The 19,697-nt window shown below is 35.7% G+C and overlaps 1 protein-coding gene across 1 annotated transcript in view; it reads right to left on the reverse strand.

Moving 5' to 3' along the window:
- The window catches only part of RFX7 (regulatory factor X7), a 135,713-nt gene that overhangs the window by 63,262 nt on the left and 52,754 nt on the right, over window positions 1-19,697 (reverse strand). The window contains exon 2 of the mRNA XM_044917954.1: window positions 16,099-16,132. Coding sequence (XP_044773889.1) covers window positions 16,099-16,132 — 34 coding nt within the window. The remainder of the gene's footprint in view (window positions 1-16,098; window positions 16,133-19,697) is intronic.

Here is a 19,697-nt window from a genome sequence, read left to right on the forward strand (position 1 = left end):
ATAACATGGTATCAAGTATAATGCCTACATAAGTGCCCAGAAGACTAAAGACCAAACAAAGTGCTGAGACAAGGGCATATTGTTAAAATATTCACATAGCAGGTACAAAGGTTCAAATAGGCAGAGGGTACATAAGGTGACAAATGTGAATCACTCTGAAACAGAATTCAGGGGACACCTGGGTGGCTTAGTCGGTTAAGCATCTGCCTTCGGCTCAGGTCATGATCCCAGGGTCCTGGGATCGAGTCCCTCATCGGGCTCCTTGCTCAGCGGGGAGCCTGCTCTCCCTCTGCTTGTGCTCTCTCTCTCTCTCCCTCTCTCTGACAAATGAATAAATAAAAAATCTTAAAAAAAAAAAAAAAAGAAACAGAATTCAGGAGAGCCATCTCTAGGGAGAACACCACTAGCCGTAGTTAAATTCTACAAAGAGTGACCACGATGAGATGATCATGTAATACTTCTTTGGATCACTTAGGTGAGGCAAAGCTTATTATCGACATTTCTGTATCCCTTATAAAAAGACCCTAGGATTCTACTAGTAGTTGGGGATGGGGTGGGAGCACTAACAAGGAGAAGGTTTAGGTCTTTCTAGTCACTGTGTTTTTAACTTTTTTCAGCACAGGAAGAAAGGATGGCCTCTGAGAGAGACGCTATTATTATGTTCCCCCGAAAAATGGATTTCTAATTGATTCTTCAAGATTACAAAGCTACAGCCTCAGTAGAGGTGTAGGCCAGAGAGAGGAACCTTCAGTTCTATAATTGCTTTCTCCATTCCTAGTAACCTCTCCTTCTTTTGCCCATGACTTAAAATAAAAAGATAGAAAAACCACAATACTATAAGAATTCATTTGTTTTCTACCAGACCACACTTTTGTGTATTATGCCATTCTTATGAATACCAAGATATTAATGAATATTGAGCTTCTTTCAGGTAGTGGTAAGAGATTGCCATTATTCTTTCCTATTTTTCTTTTTGACAATAAAATGAATTTGAAAGCTAGCTGACAATGCTTAGGGCATTCTTAATAATTATAAAAGAGAAGAGTTACTAGAATTCATAATTTGCGCCTTACTGGCAATTTAGTCCACTTGAATCCCTAACAGGAGGGAAAAAAACAAAACAACAAAACAAAATACTGTCCTCCCATACAAAGAGGGTATGAAATAACTCAAGATTAATGCAAAAAAAAAAAAAAAAAGAATAAAAGGTTCAATATCCTCTAAATGGCCTGGCCCCAGAGATTATTTCTTTATAATACTAAAAAAACAGAACCAGCTATTTAAATCTGGCCCTTTTGTCAAGTCTTCCTCCCTGCCGTAGTAAATTCTACACAAAAATCCTTTCTTTTGAAAGTTACCCACTTCTTCAACCAACTGACCAAAGGAAAAAATCAGATTTTGAAACAGGTCTTTGCTTACTAACAGTAACCCTAGGGCCACATCACAAGATAAACCCTATCTTTTATTCTAACAATGAGCTCCTTTCAAGCTACAATGTATTTTAATTAGATACTGCAAACGAAACTTTTAGTTTTAATCAAGACTGGATTAGTAAATTGACCTTGGTCATCATTTAGTATTCATTACAGCAAGGATGTGAGGTGAGAAAGCATGCTTTCTCCCATAAAAGAGGGAGAGGAGGAAGGAAGTCTCCCAACTGTATACACTTCATATATGTCCCCTCAATGACATATTATACTATATATCTCTGGAGGGCAGGAGAGGACAAGTGCCTCTTCTTTAAAAATTATTCCTTGAGTGAGTTCTCAAAATTATGTCTGGCAGTATAGCATCTATCTTAGAAAGTCCCACTCTAACTTCGTTTAGTCTGGTGCTCAGGAAGCAGATACGCCATTCTCTAACATTTCATGGATCCTTTAGTTTCTGTCCAATTGCTGCAGCTGTAGGCACACCGAAATAACTGGCTTCTAACCTAAGACAGTAACCATGGGACAGACTTGAAAAGTTTAAAAATTAAATGAGAACATTCATTCTTTCATCCAGCACTGTCTACCATGCTTTAGGCAGGACCTTAAATTTTAATACTAGGAGAGAGACAATCAACAAAATTTAAAAGTAAAACATACGTTATATGGTTATGATAAATGCTATGAAGAAAAAGTGTTGGGAGGGGATACAATTTAAACAAGAGTGGTCAGGGAAGGTTTCACTGGGAAATAAGATAAAATGTTTCACACGATGACCAGCCAATGGGAAAGACTCTCAAAAGAGCTATCATAATTCTTTGTTCTACCCTACTTTTGCTTTTCTATTGACTAGTTGTTGTAATGGCCAGCCAGGGCAAAACCTGACAGTAAAGAGAGGCTGTCTTCTCATTATCTGTCCTCACATATACTATTATGGTTCCCTCAACCCTGTAAAGAATGACTCTCAGAAGAACCTTGCCCCAAAAGAATCTAACACAGAGGTCACAAACCCAAATGCCAGGCAGGTAATACAAATGATTAAAGTAAACTATAGGGAAGAAAAATATCTATGTTGAGGACCTAAAAGCCTGGTGGGGATTGAGAAGATTGAAGAGTATACGTCATGTTTGAAAGGGATAGCTGCTACGTAGGCCCAGCCAACTGTTGTCATGTGGAAGTAAGGACTTAAGTGTCCTGAGTTTTGAAGAGAAACCAAACATACAACTTTTTTCTGTGAACTCTCCCAATTTTAAAATATGGCAACCAATCTGAAATTTTAAAAATGTCAATGTGGGCCAAACAAAACACCTCTGTGGAACAGATCTAGCCTGTGGGTCTCTAGAGTAGTTCCTCTGGTCTACAAGGTCAAGGGCAAGCAGGGGGTGGGGGGGTGGGGCAGAAGGGGAGAGAGAATCCTGAAGCAGACTCCCCGCTGAGCATGAAGTCCAATGTGGGTGGTTCTCAGGACCCTGAGATCACGACCTGAGCTGATATCAAGAGCCAGCCAGGGGCGCCTGGGTGGCTCAGTTGGTTAAGCGACTGCCTTTGGCTCAGGTCATGATCCTGGAGTCCCGGGATCGAGTCCCGCATCGGGCTCCCTGCTCGGCAGGGAGTCTGCTTCTCCCTCTGACCCTCCTCCCTCTCATGCTCTCTGTCTCTCATTCTCTCTGTCTCAAATAAATAAATAAAATCTTTAAAAAAAAAAAAAAAAGCCAGCCAGTTAACCAACTGAGCCACCCCAGCGCCCCTAGGCTGTTAATTTTTGTTCATTTCCCTAGGGAGGACAAACACTATTCCAATGGGAGTGGGTGATAGAGAGCAGCCTCTAAAGGATTACTGAATCAATATTCAGAACCTAGGATACACTTAACACCAGATTCAACACAAGTTCACCTCTTCAAGTTTTCTACTATATTCTTTTGCAAGAGGACCCTCCTGAGAGTTCTCCCCTGAAAGGGAAGTGCCTCACTACTCGAATAATCTAAATGATAGCATCTGTCACCTAGTTTCAGGTTTCTCTGGCCCTCCAAAAGGGATTCTGGCAAATTCCATATCACTTTCCACTTCTCCTTCCTAATGATAATCCTATAAAGTCCTCTTTTGGTCAACTTTCATGAATAAACCCTATCCCAGTAGAGGTGACTTAGGTCAGGAAGCCTATAAACTCATCTATGACAAGGAACTCTAACCTGTTCACTTTTTGCCCAGGTGAGTTTACTTGACCTAAGTCCAGAGCATAGGATGCTCTGTAAAACAGTGCTTTATTAGGCTATGCTAAGTCACCAAAAAGGGCCAATCAATGCAGCACTTTTTTTAGACCTAGAAGTCGCTGGCAATACATAAGAGTCTTCTCTTGGAATGTTGATTAGTTAGAGAGCCTGAGAAGTAAGGCCATATACTCCTCCTGAGAAGTTAAAAATATGGACACAAATGGGATTTAAAATACCCTCCCTTATTCTTGGTTGTAAGCCTTTTATCTCTCAAACTAATGAGAAGAAAGGTAAGCAAAGAATGTCTAATCTTACCTTTATATTCTTACCAGGATTACTGTTGAATTGCCAAGTCTATGAGACATATATTTTTCTTCCTGCTTTCAACTGATTTCCTGACAAACTGTTGTTTAGTATTTACATTAGCCTTTCCTAACAGGAACCAAAATATATAGTCTTCCCTGCCCCCCCCTTTAATCATTATTAGTTCTAATAATTCCAAAGCAGAACTAATCATTTAGGAGACCTGAACATTAGAACTGGTGGAAATATTGCTTCCTGGTGATGCATACGCCTAAAACATAGTAACATAAATAGGAAGTTCTCAATATTCTGATAGTTCTGAATGATAACATATGGGAAATAACTTCTCTTTCTATTCCAGAAAATTGCCCTATAGATTTTACCAATCATTTCCTCAATAGTGTGGCCTAGAAAACCAGTTTCAAGGTAAGTTTTATGAGGGAAAAAAATTTGGAACACACTATACTTAAGATTCAGGATACACAGCATATTAATAGCTCTTAAGACACTTTTTAATCCAAAGTTCATGAAAAATTTTTGACTTTTGGAACTTTTTGTATAACATATTAACATCCTATGGAACTATTCTTCCAAGGACCATATTTTGGGAAACATGAACTATTATTTCCCAGCCTGCTGTGACTGACTTTAACCAAACCAGGCCTTTTCTACACCAAACACTCATGGTTATTTCTCTCACATTTTAGGATTTCCTACAGCTGTCAGGTAGTCCCATTTAACTGAACTAAGGCAAGGCGACTAAGCAATATGGACTGAGTAGCTTTCGAATTCTGCTGGGGTCTAGCTAATCCTCTGGTATTGGGTATATCAAGGTTAGATTTTGCCTCGACTGTAAAATTGGTTATAAAAAATATAATTGGATCAGCTTTGCAAATGTATAATGACATTATAGATCTAAAAGTGTTATAACTAATGAGAAATTTAGTTTAAGATATTTTGTTATTATTAAAGTAAAAATCAACTGTTTTCACTGCAAAAGCATTAAAACATTAACAAAAAGCTTTATTCACAATTATACCACTATAAATATTTTCATTTGTCTTTCCTGATAAACAGGCAAAATGCTGGGCTTTAAAAATAGCACAGATACAATTTTATATTTTTCACTTCTATATTTCATAGTGGCACAGTTTTCACAATTGTAATTGATTTAAATAATTAGAATCATTTTAGCTATTTTGTTTTAGTGAGCATGTTTTGAGTTCTTTAAAGGGCATTCAAACAAACTGCATGCAAAAAATAAATTGCATTTAGAATTACTGACTACTAAAATTCAGTAAGATAATGAAGTCAGCTTTTAATTTCTTCATTTCAGATTTATTTTAAAGTTGGAAAATCATTTTCAGAAACATTTTCTTGATTATAATAAGAAACAGAATTTCAAAAAATTCACATATAAACTCATATTTCATATACTTTAAAAAACGATACAGTGTATCACAGTTTTTAAATGCCTGGGCTCTGGAGTCAGACTACCTAGATTAAGAGCCTAATTCTACCAATTATCAAGTTTTATGACCTTGGGTAAATTACTTAACTTGTCTGAGCCTGTTTCTTTTTCTGGAAAATGAAGATGAAAACAGATTAATCTCATAGGCAAATTAAGAAGGTTGAATGATAAAACATGTAAAGCACTTGTCTGGCATATGGTGGTAAATAATACTAAGAACAACAACAACAAATACAAAGAAACTCTCTGTGTGGGGATATTATATACATATTATACATTCTTTTTTATAATTACTGTTTGTGAGTAATCATTCAGCAAGTGTTTACTGAGTATATTTCACATACTAGGCACTGTGCTAAACACTGAGGATATAGAGACCACAAGACAGTCTTTACTTCCAAAAGCTTATTTTTGGAGAAGAAAACAAATTAATCTGGTGATTAGCCTACCATGTGGTAAGAGCTTTAATAGGAACACAGAGCATTTTACAGGGTGCATGAAAGCAGAGGCCCTTAACTGAGAAGGTAAGGCAGATTGGTTGAACTTGTACATATGTATGCGTGTATATTCTTCTTTGTCTTTCTCTGGTATAGAGGCTACGAAACAAAAAGCTCCTCCATATTCTAGTTTCCCTTACAGCTAGGAGTCCCAAGAGACATTACTCTGGAGACTGAAGGTCCTGAAGTGGGTTTTCAGAATGGAAGCAAGTATCCTAAACTAAAGACAGAGCTTCTCCAGAAGAAAGCCCTTTTGCCCTTCCTCCCTTCTTCCTGCCTCACCATTTGGACAAAGGCACGTAAGTGCAGTAGCCATCAATGATGTGAGCGGACAAAAGTCAATACAGCAAAACAGAAAAGAGCCCAGGACTCCAGTGGCATTGTTGAGTTACTGCACCACTCTAGAACACCTAACACAAACTCTTATTTCTGTAAGCTACCCATAGTTCAGTTTTCTGTTATCTGCTGTTATCTGTTATCTGAATGCACTGCTCTAGATAAACAAAACTTTCTGAAAAGGTTTCTGAGCTGAGTCCAAAAGAAAGAATAGGAGTGATCCAAGTGAAAATTTTGAGAAGGGCACAGCCAGGAAACAGCATCTACAAAGGCCCGGGGGAGGAGGGAGTATGGAGTGTCGATATCGGCATCTGTTCTACAATATGCACCTTCTGGCTTCTCGGATGGCTTTAGCCGAGATTCCCAACCTTTTCCATCCTCCATTCATTATGTTTCAGGGATTCAATACTCTCCCCTCAGTGGTCCCATATGGGGAGCATTCATTCTTAAATGGTATGTTCTGTGATGATGAACATAAAATGTGTCTTTGACTGTTTAGACTTCCAGAAACAAATTTATGGTGATTTGAGTCAATTACAACTACGTTATCAATTTACACATGTAACACCTTCAACTAAAGCTGCCATGTGTGCTTCCTATGTGCCAGGCACTGTATTTACACTAATTATCTCACTTAATATTCACAACAACTCAGTGGGTTAGGTACTATGATTATGTCCTTCTTTAGAGAAGTGAATTAGGTAAATAATGTCCAAAATCAAACAGTAATGGTAATACTGGCTGGGGCAAGGATTCAAAGTCAGGTCTATTTCATTCTATAGCCTCAGCTCTGAGCCATTCTGCTATACTGCTAATCAGTTTCCTTAGTTTCTGGCCTCTTGGTTCCACTTCACTTGCTTAAATCCTTCCTGCATCTATGCAGTAAGGTTTTCAGTTCCCCATCTGTACTCTCTGGATTAGAGTGGTGGTGGTTCAGGCTGGTTATCTCCTAACAGGAGAGAATGGAAGGAAGAAGTATATGTAAGCAGAGTAGAACAAGGGAAAAGGGGAGAATGCCAGGAAAAAAAAAAAAAAAACCTCAACACTACATCAAAAACTAATGATGTACTATACAGTGGCTAACTGAACATAATAAAAATAAATAAGTAAATAAATAAAAAGGAAACAGACTGAGGGTTTGCTGGAGGGGAGGTAGGTGGGGGGATGGGGTAACTGGGTGATGGGCATTAAGGAGGGCACTTGATGTAATGAGCACTGGGTGTTGTATGTAACTGATGAATCACTAAATTCTACCCCTGAAACTAATAAACACAGTATATGTTCACTAAATTGAATTTAAATAAAAAATTAAGAAGAAAGAAAGAATGAAATGTTCTTTTCCTCTCAAGAATGAAACAAGTTTCTGTTCTTACTGCCAAACTGTGAAGTAATTCCAAAAAATAAATTCAAATAATTAAGCAAGTATGGGTCTCTAAAAGGCCTAAATTGAAGGTGGTAACACTTCTTTATATTTTAAATCTCAATGTTTAATAATTGATTAGTTTATACTCACACACTTAACAAATATATATTGATCATCCTCATGTACCTTTGAATCATATTCCAATGAATAGGTTCTTATACTGAAGAGGCTAAGAACAAATAAAAAACGCTTATTATAATGATCATAGATGTGACTACATAATACCAAGAAAGGTAATTAAGCACAGGTTAATATGGGACAGAAGATGTATCAAACTCAGACCTGAGAAATCAAAGATGCCACTCCAGAGGGGGTGATATCTAAGATGAATCTTAAAATATAAGCAGGTATAGCCAATATAAAGAAAAAGAAAAAACAAAAAAAGAAGAGATCATCTAGCTAGACCAGTGTTTCTCAACTTCAACACTACTGACAATTTTGGGATAATAAGACTTACGAGGTGATGCCCTGTATTTTCTAGAATGTTTAAACAGCCTTGTGAAAATCAAAAATGTCTCCAGATATTGTAAAATATCCCATAGGGGGCAGAAATGCCTCTGGTTGAGAACCACTGCTCCAGACCTGCACTGTGCAAATTGGTTGCCACTGGCCACATGTGGCTATTTAACTTGAAACTAATTAAAATGGAATAAAGGTTCAGTTCCTCAGTCACATTAGCTACATTTTAAGTGTTCGACTAGCCATGTTTTAATGGACAGCGCTAGAGAGAATATATTTCTTCTCTTATTTCACAACTATTCACTATAGCTTAATGATAGCCTGCGGGGGGAATGAAGAATAATAAGATTAAACAAGAGTAAGGCCAGAGTATGAGAGGTCTCCCATACCATAAGATAGAATAATGGGGAGTCAGTGAGAGGTTTTAAGCAAGGGTGTAAAATAAACAGATGCACGTTTTATTAAAGCTGATTGAAAAAAAAGATTTTATTTATTCTTTTAAGAGAGAGAAAGAGTGAGAGCAAGAGTGTGCACGAGAGGTGGGGAGAGGCAGAGGGAGAGGGAGAAGCAGACTCCCCGCTGAGCAGGGAGCCCAACGCAGGGCTCGATCCCATGACCCAGAACTCATGACCTGAGCTGAAGGCAGACACTTAACCATCTGAGCCACCCAGGAGCTCCTTTATAAAGCTGATTATATAATGGTGCTGTGGAGAATGGAATGAAAGTGGAGAGTCTAGCAGCGAAGGAATAGCTGCAGTATTTCCAACAAGTATGGTGATCTGGATTAATGCAGTAGCAGTAGGGATGGACAAAAAACGAAGCAATTAAGGAGGCAGAACTGATAGGCAGAACTGTGGTGATTGTCTAGATATGAGGTAGCTGAGGAAAAGAATGAAGTCAAGAATGACTACCAGGTTTTTAAGATGGATGAGTGAGTACATCCACTAAGACAGTATGGTAGAAATAATAATCGTCCTCCAAGGTGTTCATGTCCTAATCCTCTAATCCCTGGAACCTGTAAATATGCTACCTTCCATGGCAAAAGGGACTCTGCAGATGTGATTAAGGACCTTGAGATGGAGAGATTATCCTGGATTATCCAGTAGGCCCAATGTAATCACAAGTGTCCAGATAACAGGGAGGCTGAGGGAGCTTTGAATACAAAAAAGAGATGTGTCAGAGTAACGCAGTGGAAGATAGACTTGAGCAGCCATTGCTGGCTTAGAAGATACAGTCATTAAAAGCCAGTAAAGGCAAGGTAAGAGATGCCCCTCTACAGAGATCACTGTTTGAGAAGGCAAAGTACCAAAAGGAAGATATGAAATATCTTTAAAATCTACACAAATCATTATGTAGACTTGGAATCTACTGCTGAATATTAAACTGTATAAGTACAGAAAAATTCCATGAGGCTGGGCAAAGAACTACCAGGGAACTATACCTGGCTGTGATGTGTTCAAATTCTTATCAGACAGAACTGAGAGAGCTCAGTGAATACCCAAGGAATGCAGTATAGTCACTAGAGAAGTCATATTTTAGTATAAAAGCTAAATTCTAAAGTAAATGACATTCTAGACTTGTCCCAGCAAAGCTTAAACACAGCAAAGGATCAAACTATCTTATAAGTAATTTAGCTGCTGGCCAAAAAAAGTTCTAATACACTTTAAAGGAAGAGAACAAAATCCAGACACTATAAACAAACAAATGAATAAATAAATACTAAATTAAAAATAACTAGATACGCAAAGAAGCAGAAAACCATGACCCGTAAATAACAATGAAAAAAATCAGTAAACAGAACAAACTTAGAGATAATATAATTAGCAAACAAAGACTTTAAAACAAGTATTATAAATATGCCCAAAGATTTAATAAGAGAAATGGACAACAAAACAAAACACCCAAGTGGAATTTCTAGACCTGAAAAATTCAGGCTCTAAAACAGATAATTCACTCAATGGGATTTACAGCAGATTAGATACAATCAATGGAAAATATTAGGAAATGTGATAATAAAGAAGCATAACCTACCCAAAATGAAGCAAAAAGAGAAAAAAATAACTAAGCATAGCCTTAGTGACCTACTTTGAGTCCCAGGATGTCAATGAAGAAGAATATTTAAATGGCTAAGAATTTTTTTGAAAATTGGTGAAAAATATAAACTCACAGGTTTGAGGAGCTCAATGAACCTTCTTGCCACAAGAAACAAAGAAAATCATACTAAGGCTATTATAACAGCACTGCTGAAAACCACTAATAAATAATCTTACAAGAAGTCAAAGGAAGGGAAAAAAAAAAGGAATGTATTAGGGGAGTGGGAGAGTGGGAGAGACAGAAGCAGACTCCCCCTGAGCAGGGAGGCTGACGTGGGGCTCAATCCCCTGAGATCATGACCTGAGCCAAAAGCAGATGCTTAACCAACTGAGCCACCAGGTGCCCCCACAATAAACAAGTTTTGATAAATACTCAACTATCTGGAAATTGATCAAGATATATCTAAGTGTTCCATGGGTACAAGAATAAATCAGAATGGAAAATAGAAAAAAAATTAATCGAATGATAATGAAAACACTACATAAAAATTTATGGAATGCAGCTAAACCAGTGTGTAGAGGACAATTTATAGCATTAAAAATGTTTACCATAGGAAAGAAAAAAAAGTTTCAGGTTTCCATATTAAGGAGCTAGAAAAAGAAGAATAAATTAAAATCAAGGTAAGCAGAGGGAAAGAAATAATACTAACTAGAAGAGAAACAAAATGGAAAACTGATAAACAAGAGAGAAAAATCAATGAAGCCAAAACTCGATTCATATGAAAAGATCAATAAAATGACTAAACCTCTAGCTAAACTGATCAAGTAAAAAGAAGATACAAAGGGCCCTTATCAAGAATCAGAGATAACTGCTACAGATTCTAGAGACAATAAAGGTGAATAAGGGAATATTATGAGCAATGCACACCAACCTACTATATTCAGTAATACAGTAGAAAATGAACAAATTCCTTCAAAGACTAAAACACTAAAACTGTATCAAGAAGAAACAGAATAGCCCTGTAATAATGAAAGAAACTAAGTTTGTAACTAAAACCTTTCCCAGTTTTACTGGTAAAATCTATGAAACACTTAAAGAAATAATATTAATTTTAAATAAATTCCTTCAGAAAAAAGAGAAAAGCATTTCCAAACTCATTGTATGAAATCAACATTACCCAGATACCAAAAAACAGTAAAAGGTTTTACAAGAAAAAAGGCACATCGAAAGCCATAATTAACATAGACAATAGTCTTTAACAAATAGCAAATCCAATGTAGCAATATATAAAAGTACCATGTAACACATAAAGTATAAAGCATCATGTAGAATTTATCACAGAAATGCAAGGATTGTTTTCACTTGGGAAAATCAATTCATCATGTTAATAGAATAAAGAAGTATCATGTGACTATTTTGATGAGTGCAAAAAAATCATTTGATAAAATACAACATGTATCTAATAAAAACCTCTTAGGAAAATAGGAACAGAAGGGAACATTCTGGGTTTTTTTTGTTTTTTTTTTTAAGATTTTATTTATTTATTTGAGAGAGAGAATGAGATAGAGAGAGAGAGAGCATGAGACAGGGGAGGGTCAGAGGGAGAAGGAGACTCCCTGCCGAGCATGGAGCCCGATGCGGGACTCGATCTCGGGACTCCAGGATCATGACCCGAGCCGAAGGCAGTCGCTTAACCAACTGAGCCACCCAGGCGCCCCGACATTCTCAGTTTGAAAAGAGCATCCATGAAAAAGGTAATGTTAACATCACATTATAAAGTGAATGAATGAATGGTTTTTCTCTAAGATTGGGAACAAGGAAAGGGAATCCACTCTCACCATTTCTATTCAACACTGTCCTGGAGATCCTAGCAGTACAATAAGATGAGTAAAATAAATAAGCAGACGTTCAAAATGAAATGGAATCAAACTTTCCTTTATTTATGAACACTCTGATTCAGTATCAGGTAGAAAAATCCAAAGGACTCTACATATAAGCTTCTAGATAAAATATGTAAATTTAATATGTTTGCAGACTGCAAGGTCAATACAAGTATTAGCAATAAAACACCGTATAACAAATATTTTAAAATGCCATTCATGATAGCATCCAAAGTGTTAAAATATTTAGGACTAATTTAAGCAAAATATATATATATAAAACCTATACACAGAAAACTACAAAACACTGTTGAGAAAAATTATGAAAGACCCAACTAATATGGAGATATACCATGCTCATGGATTAAAAGATCTGTCATTAAGATGTCAACCAACCCCAAATTATCTATAAATCACTGTAATCCCAATAAAAAAATCCCAGTAGACTTGTGGTTTTTTGGGGTTTTTTTTTTTTTTTTTTAGAAATTGACAGATTTATTCTAAAATCTGTATGGAAATGCTAAAATTAATTTGAACCACTATATGACCTGATATCAAGACTTTCCACAAAGCTACCATAAACAAGACAGTGTGTGACATCATAAGGAGAGATAAAACAATTAATGGGAAAAAAGTGTATAGGAAAAGACACACACATTACGATTGGGAAAGGGTAGGCTTTTTAGTAAATGGTGCTGGGACAACTGGATTATCCAATCAAATGGTAAAAGATAAACACTGCAGTTCACCTCAGACAAAACACAAATTTAAATCAAAATGATTAACAGACCTAATAGAAAAAGCTAAAATCATAAAATTTTTACAAGAAAACATATGATAAAATCTTTTTTGAGAACGTTGAGATATCTAGAAAAGTTGAAATGAATAGGTCAGCAAATCCTCCCGTTGAAATAACTATATAATGGTATAAAATGGCCAAAAAGATCTATTTTAGGGCTTTGGAAACTAATGGCAAATGGCATGTTAAGAAATGTTTGGTCATTAAAAACTGAACTTTAGGTATTAACTGTTGAAAGTCTGTGTCACTCTTGCCAGGGGCTCTCCTATGACCTATCCCACATGGTGTGGACAGCAGTACTGCCAGGATGAGGCTGCCTGTGTTTAAATACACAGGAAAACATGATGACAATGAATCAAATATAGAGAATCTTAATAAAGACAAAGAAACTAGAACACAGGGAAAGATAATCAGAGAAAAAACGAACAAAGCGTCAGAGACTGGAGGGATAACAATCATTTCAACATATATGTAATGGAAGCTTTGGAAGGAGAGGGGAATCCAAGGGACAGAAAAATATTTGAAGAAATAATGGCTAAAAACTTCCCCAATCAGAATAATCTACACATGTGAGCTCAGCAAATCCCAAGTAGGATAAACACAAAGTGATCCATACCTACACATATAATAGTCAAAGTGTTGAAAGCAAGAGTAAGTGGGTGAGCAAATAAGCAAGTGAATGAATTTCAACAAATCTTGATTATCAACTGGAGAAAAACAACTCATCATACACATGAAAACATGATAAATGAGAAACAATGAAGGCTAAGGGCAGCAGAATGACATACTCAAAGAGATGAAAGAAAAAAATCTCTTGATCAAAAGTTCTATTTCCAGCAAAACTATCCTTCAAAACTGAAGGCAAATAAAGACATTCACAGATAAAGACCAAGAGAATTCATTCCAAGCAAATCTGTTTTACAAGAAATAAATACTAAAGGAAATCTTTTAGACCAAAAAGGAATTATCCTTGATTCCTTTTTGTTTCTCCCTGCACATTCAATGCATCAACAAGCAGGGCCTATTCGCTTTATACCCAAAATAAGCCTTGAATCCATCTACTTTTTTCCATTTTCCACTGCCATCACGTAAGCAAGAGCCTTGAATTTTCATTTGGACTTCTGCATACCCTAAATGGTTTTCCTGCTTACACTCACCCCCCGAGACCAGCCCATTTCCCAACAACAACCAGGATGTTTAAAAACAACTGGATCATACTATTTTTAAAACCTTTTAATTGGCTCTCCATACACTTAGAAGGAAATCCATACTATTTGCCATGGCTAAATAAACCTTACAAAAATTTCTCCCTACCTGAACTTTCCTCATATCATTCTCTCCCTCTATAAGTTCCAGGACGCTGCATTCTTTGTATTCTATAAATATCCCCAACTCATTCCTGCTTCTGAATCTTTGTACTTACTCTTCCCTCTGCCTAGTACGTGTCACCAGCAAATCATCACACAAGGCTGGGTTCTTATTATTCAAGTCTCCCTTCAAATGCCATTTTCTCAAAGGGGATTTTGCTAATCATCCAACCTACCCACCATCACTTGCCTGCTTTACCTTTCAAAAATTTTATAATAGCATTTATCACTACCTAAAGTTATAATGCTCATTTATTTGACTATTCATGTAATATGTACCTTACTCAATAAATTGTAAAGTGCATGAGGATAGAAATCTTACTATCTTATTCATCAAATATACATAACTTTAGACCTTATGCTAAAATATAAACAATTCTGAACTTGAAAAATTTAAAAGCCTTTTTCTTATTTAATATTTAATAAATATTCTATCTTAAAAATTATACTAGTCTTCTGCCTCAAAAGATGAATTATCCTCCAACACTATCTCGGGTATTGAAAAGAAAGCAATATGCAGTAACTACTGAGTGATAAACAACGAGACTCTTGAGAACTGGGACATCTAGGAAATCATCTGGGGATTGGGGTCAAAGTCACCCCTTCATCCCCAATTACTACCTTCCTAGGTCTTAACAGCACTCTTGAATACATTTTAACAACACACTGAATTTCTTGAAGGCAAGAGAGTATGTCCTTTTTATTCTGTATCCCTTATATCTAGCACTGGCAGACAGAAGGTGTTCAATAATTATTTTTCTGAAGTAAATGAAACAGCATGTTTCTTTGTAAAAGGAAGGTAACAAGACTGTGAGACCAATTAAAAAAAAAGAAGAAGGAAGGGTAAGTGAAAGAAAAAGGTAAAAACATCCCCACAAAATCCTTATTCTGAACTATTAGGTTAGAAAAGCACAGGACAACTGATCAATTAACACTTCTCCTATGAACTACTCTTGATTATTCACATACCTAGAAGCTAATAATATCATAACATAGCAATAATTTCATAAGCTAATAACATATTACATACTATTTCAGCACCAGACACTAAAGATCCTCCCTCCCCCACAAAAAAGTTAGCCTATAAGGAAGACCTAAACCTGAATAATAAGAAAGTTCTGATGTCACAAACTACTAGAGAGAGGACTAACTCTAAGAACACTTTGGGGAATCTAACAGTGCAGAGTCACTAAATGATCTAGAGCCTAGGGAGTATTCCATTGGTAGAGATTTCGTGAAAGAAGTCACTACTATTCCAGTAGCCCCAGTAGCCTCATACTTCTACCCTCACATGTTCAAGAGAAGAGCTAAGGAACTACAAATAAAATCTAAATTTAAAATATTATTGTGGTTTTAACTCCTGAAGGCCAGCAAACCACACATGAAAAATATACCAACAAAAACTAATCCATGAAGCATTTTAAAAAGCTCTCATTTAAATACATTTTTAAGAGTTCTGTTAAGTACAACATAAATTAGAACTATTATTGTGGCTTTAATTCCTAAATTGTAGCAACCTAAAAATGAAAAGTATGCTATCAATAAAACTAACCCATCAAACATCTTAAATCTTTCCTTTAAACAAATTCTAACAGTTATTAGAACAGAAAAATAAACAACTTTATTAAATGCGTTAAGTGATCTTTAGAAAATGCCAGTAAGTTTCAAAAACATGCAATAACCTCAGACTGTGATTTCATTATTGATGAGATATAGGAAAGTATCTAGATAGCTTATAGGTAGTTCACCCCTAGGGTTGTAATTCAGATATCAAATTTTATTCTCTAAAAATGAGATATTTAAAATAAATGTTTACTCAAGAATAATATATTTTATATAGTGGTAAAAGCCTTATTATACAAAAGAACTTTAAGATTAGTTATTTTACTTACCAAAATGCAGTCCACTTTAGATTGTACAGTTTTGCTAAAAGAAAAAGAGAGTTAGGTTAATAAAAATGATAAATTTATCAAACATTTGAAATAGTAAAATTCATTTTTAAGATTAGGATCATATCCTAAAACTGCATTTTTCACAAAGCAAAACAAACATCTATTTCCCATTCACTGACTAAATTTAGTCCTAAAGCATGATCAGAATATCTGAGTTCACTGCTACAGTCAACCTATTGTTACACTGTATCATTTTAACAGATGTTTTGAATAAACAATTGTTTTTAAAGATACATAAAAATGCAGATATGTATTACTATACAAAGAAATAGGACACAGAGTTTATAATGAATTACAATTTTTACTGTATGCCTGCCACTCTGGAAAATGATTTGTTTAGCATTTAAAAGCCATACTGGTGTAATATTATCTGTGGTTCTAAAGACTTGCTATAAAGTAGATTCTCTTCTCTTCTCCCTCCCTCTCTCTCACATACGTATATGTGTGCATACACACCCACACAGGCTAGGGAAAGGAATCCCTAGACATAAAAGGAATAATAAAGATTAACTGATACAGTAATGTATTGGAAGGGGAGAATACATTTAGAAATAAATAACCAAAAAAAGCCACTATATATCAATTTACTGAGTAAGTGAATTACTGAATAAGTGAACTATTGATATATAATACAAATGAAGCCAGTATAAAATAATTTAACCATCAACTGGATTTTGTTATAACACATTAAAGTATAAATGCAACGAAATCATGTGTAAGTTCAGAGATAGTTTATGTCTTAAAAGATGCTACAAACCCAATTATCTTTCATAAAATGTTCTAGAGCCAAATAAATATTAAAAAATTCATTATTTGCCTCTATATATACCTATACAGTTAATCTATAAAGTAAAAATCAACATTTAAAACTCATTTGTATTGACTGTTAATATAATCAATAACCTCAAAACTTTTCATTTGTAATTAGATTTCAAATTTCACTTTTTAAAGAACAAAGTATAACTGGGTTAAGTTCAACTGTAAAGATCAGAATGACTAAAAAGAATAAGAAAAGCAAATGATATCTCCACTTAAGAGGAAATGAAATCCCCTTCCCACAATCCCACAGAAGACTTTTTAGAGGTTTTTAAATCTTTTGGGATCGTTTGTATAGCTTATAACTCATTAGCAGCTAAAGTGTGCTATTGTTTTCTCTTCTTAATAACTCCCGCAGTTTCCCTAAGAGAGTTTTGTATTAAGAATTGCTCCTAGGGGCGCCTGGGTGGCTCAGTCTGTTAAGCGACTGCCTTCGGCTCAGGTCATGATCCTGGAGTCCCTGGATCGAGTCCCGCATCGGGCTCCCTGCCCAGTGGGGGGTCTGCTTCTCCCTCTGACCCTCCCCCCTCTCATTCTCTCTCTAATAAAAATAAATAAAATCTTAATAAAAAAAAAAAAAGAATTGCTCCTAAATGATGTATTGTATGGTGACTAACATACCATAATAAAATAAAATTAAAAAAAAAAAAAGAATTGCTCCTAAAAAGTAATGCATCAAGAATCCAACCACTATTCACCACCTTCTAAATTCCCACCATTTCCTGTCTAAAGTGTTACAGTAACCTAACCGGTCTCCCTATTTCTATCCTTAAGAACCCCCTCCTCCCCAACCAACTCTGTGGGCTATTCTCAACAAAGTGGCCAGAGTGATTCTTTGTCCAAACCACATTAGTCCTTTGCTCCAGTCTTGATCATGGAGCCCCTGCATGACCCAGCCTTCTGCTATCTATCTTTCCAATCTCATCTCTTATTATTTATCTGTTCCCCATTCATTCAGCTCCTGCCACATTAGCCTCAGTGCTACTTCTCAAGGCAGGAGTAAGGCCTTTGTACTGGCTGCTTCTGTCAGCCTCTAAGACTCTTCTCCCATAGAACTTATCTGTTCATTTTCTTCATGACTTTGCTAGATGTTATCTTTTACAGATAGTTCTTCCCTGACTTTCCCATATAAAATATTCTGCATCACTCTATCCTTCTATTTCTGCTTCGCTTTTCATTATTGCACTTGCCATCAGTCATTTTATATATTTTTTAGAGATTTTATTTATTTAGGAGAGACAGTGAGAGAGGAGAGAATGAGTGGGGGGCGGGGCAGAGGGAGACGCAGACTCCCTATTGAGCAGGGAGCTTGATGCGGGACTTGATCCCAAGACGCTGGGATCATGACCTGAGCGGAAGGCAGATACTTAACTGACTGAGCCACCCAGGCGCCCATTTTATGTTTTTATGAATTTACTTGTTTACTGGCTATCTTCCTTGACTAGAATTTAAACTCCATGAAAGCAGGTTCTGTCTGTTTTGCTCACTGCTGTTATTATCATCTGGCACAGGTTAGGTGTTCGATAAAATCTGTTAAATGAATAAAATGACAAAAACACATTCAGCCCCCCATATGAAGAAAACTCTTTGGAAAAACTGGCACCACTTAAAAAAGGGTTTTTAGAGAAACTAATATAAAATTGAAAATGTGATTATTTTTTTAAACCATAGCTCTAAATATACTCCTTTTCTATCAGAAACTTGCTGTGGAATATCTGAAGATGACTATGTCTTATCACAAACAACTTGGTAAATCCAAAAAATATGTGTAAAAGACAGCCTTTGAAAGAATAAACTAAAAAAGTAAAATGTAAGTGCTTCTAAGCTAGATATGAACTTTGGCAATCACTTGATCTAGCCTTTTATTTTTACTTCATACTTAATACAGGCATAATAGAAGGATATAGATTAAGTCCCCTTCGTTCTTCTGTCCAGTCTCATACCGTATCTCACTACCTTCCCAAAGATAACTATCATTAATTTGATGTCTAAGCTTCCCAGTTGATATTTCAATACTTGTATTAGATGTACAAGTCTATAAGTAACATATACTGCTGTTCCAAGAAGCTTTTAAATGTTTATATAAATACCTTTACATTATATATATTTTGCAATTGTCTTTTTTCATTCAACATTATTTTTGAGATCTATACTTTGATGAGGTTCGTTCATTTTAACTGCTGAAAAGTGTTCCACTGGGTGAATATGTCAAATTTATTCATCTATTTCTTTTTTTTTTATTATTCATCTATTTCTTTACTAAAAGCCAATTTTATACTTCCCAGTTTTTCTTACAAACAATGCTGCAATAAACTTTGTACAAGTCTCCGGGTGTACACATGTGAAAATCTCTCAGTTATAAATTCAAAAGTTAATTTTCAGGGGCTCATGGATGTATCTTTTCAATTGCATAATATATTACCAAGTGCTTCTCCCAAGCAGTTTATATCCATTTACACTTCCATCAGCTATATGATAGCCTCTATTTTCCTATTACTTTGTATAAATATTTGCCATTTATACATGATATATAATACACATATTAAACACTATCTTAATGGATATAAATTTCTTAAATTTGTTATTTTTCCCAATTGCTAACAATACTTTTCACCTGTTTACTGGCCATACGGATTTTCTCCTCTGTAAACTGCCGGTTCATATTCTTTGCCCATTTTTAAGTGGAGCTGACTATTTCTTATTAAGTTGTAGCAGTTCTTTAT

Source organism: Neomonachus schauinslandi, chromosome 9 (genome assembly GCF_002201575.2).
Source record: "Neomonachus schauinslandi chromosome 9, ASM220157v2, whole genome shotgun sequence".
In the NCBI taxonomy this organism is placed as follows: domain Eukaryota; kingdom Metazoa; phylum Chordata; class Mammalia; order Carnivora; family Phocidae; genus Neomonachus; species Neomonachus schauinslandi.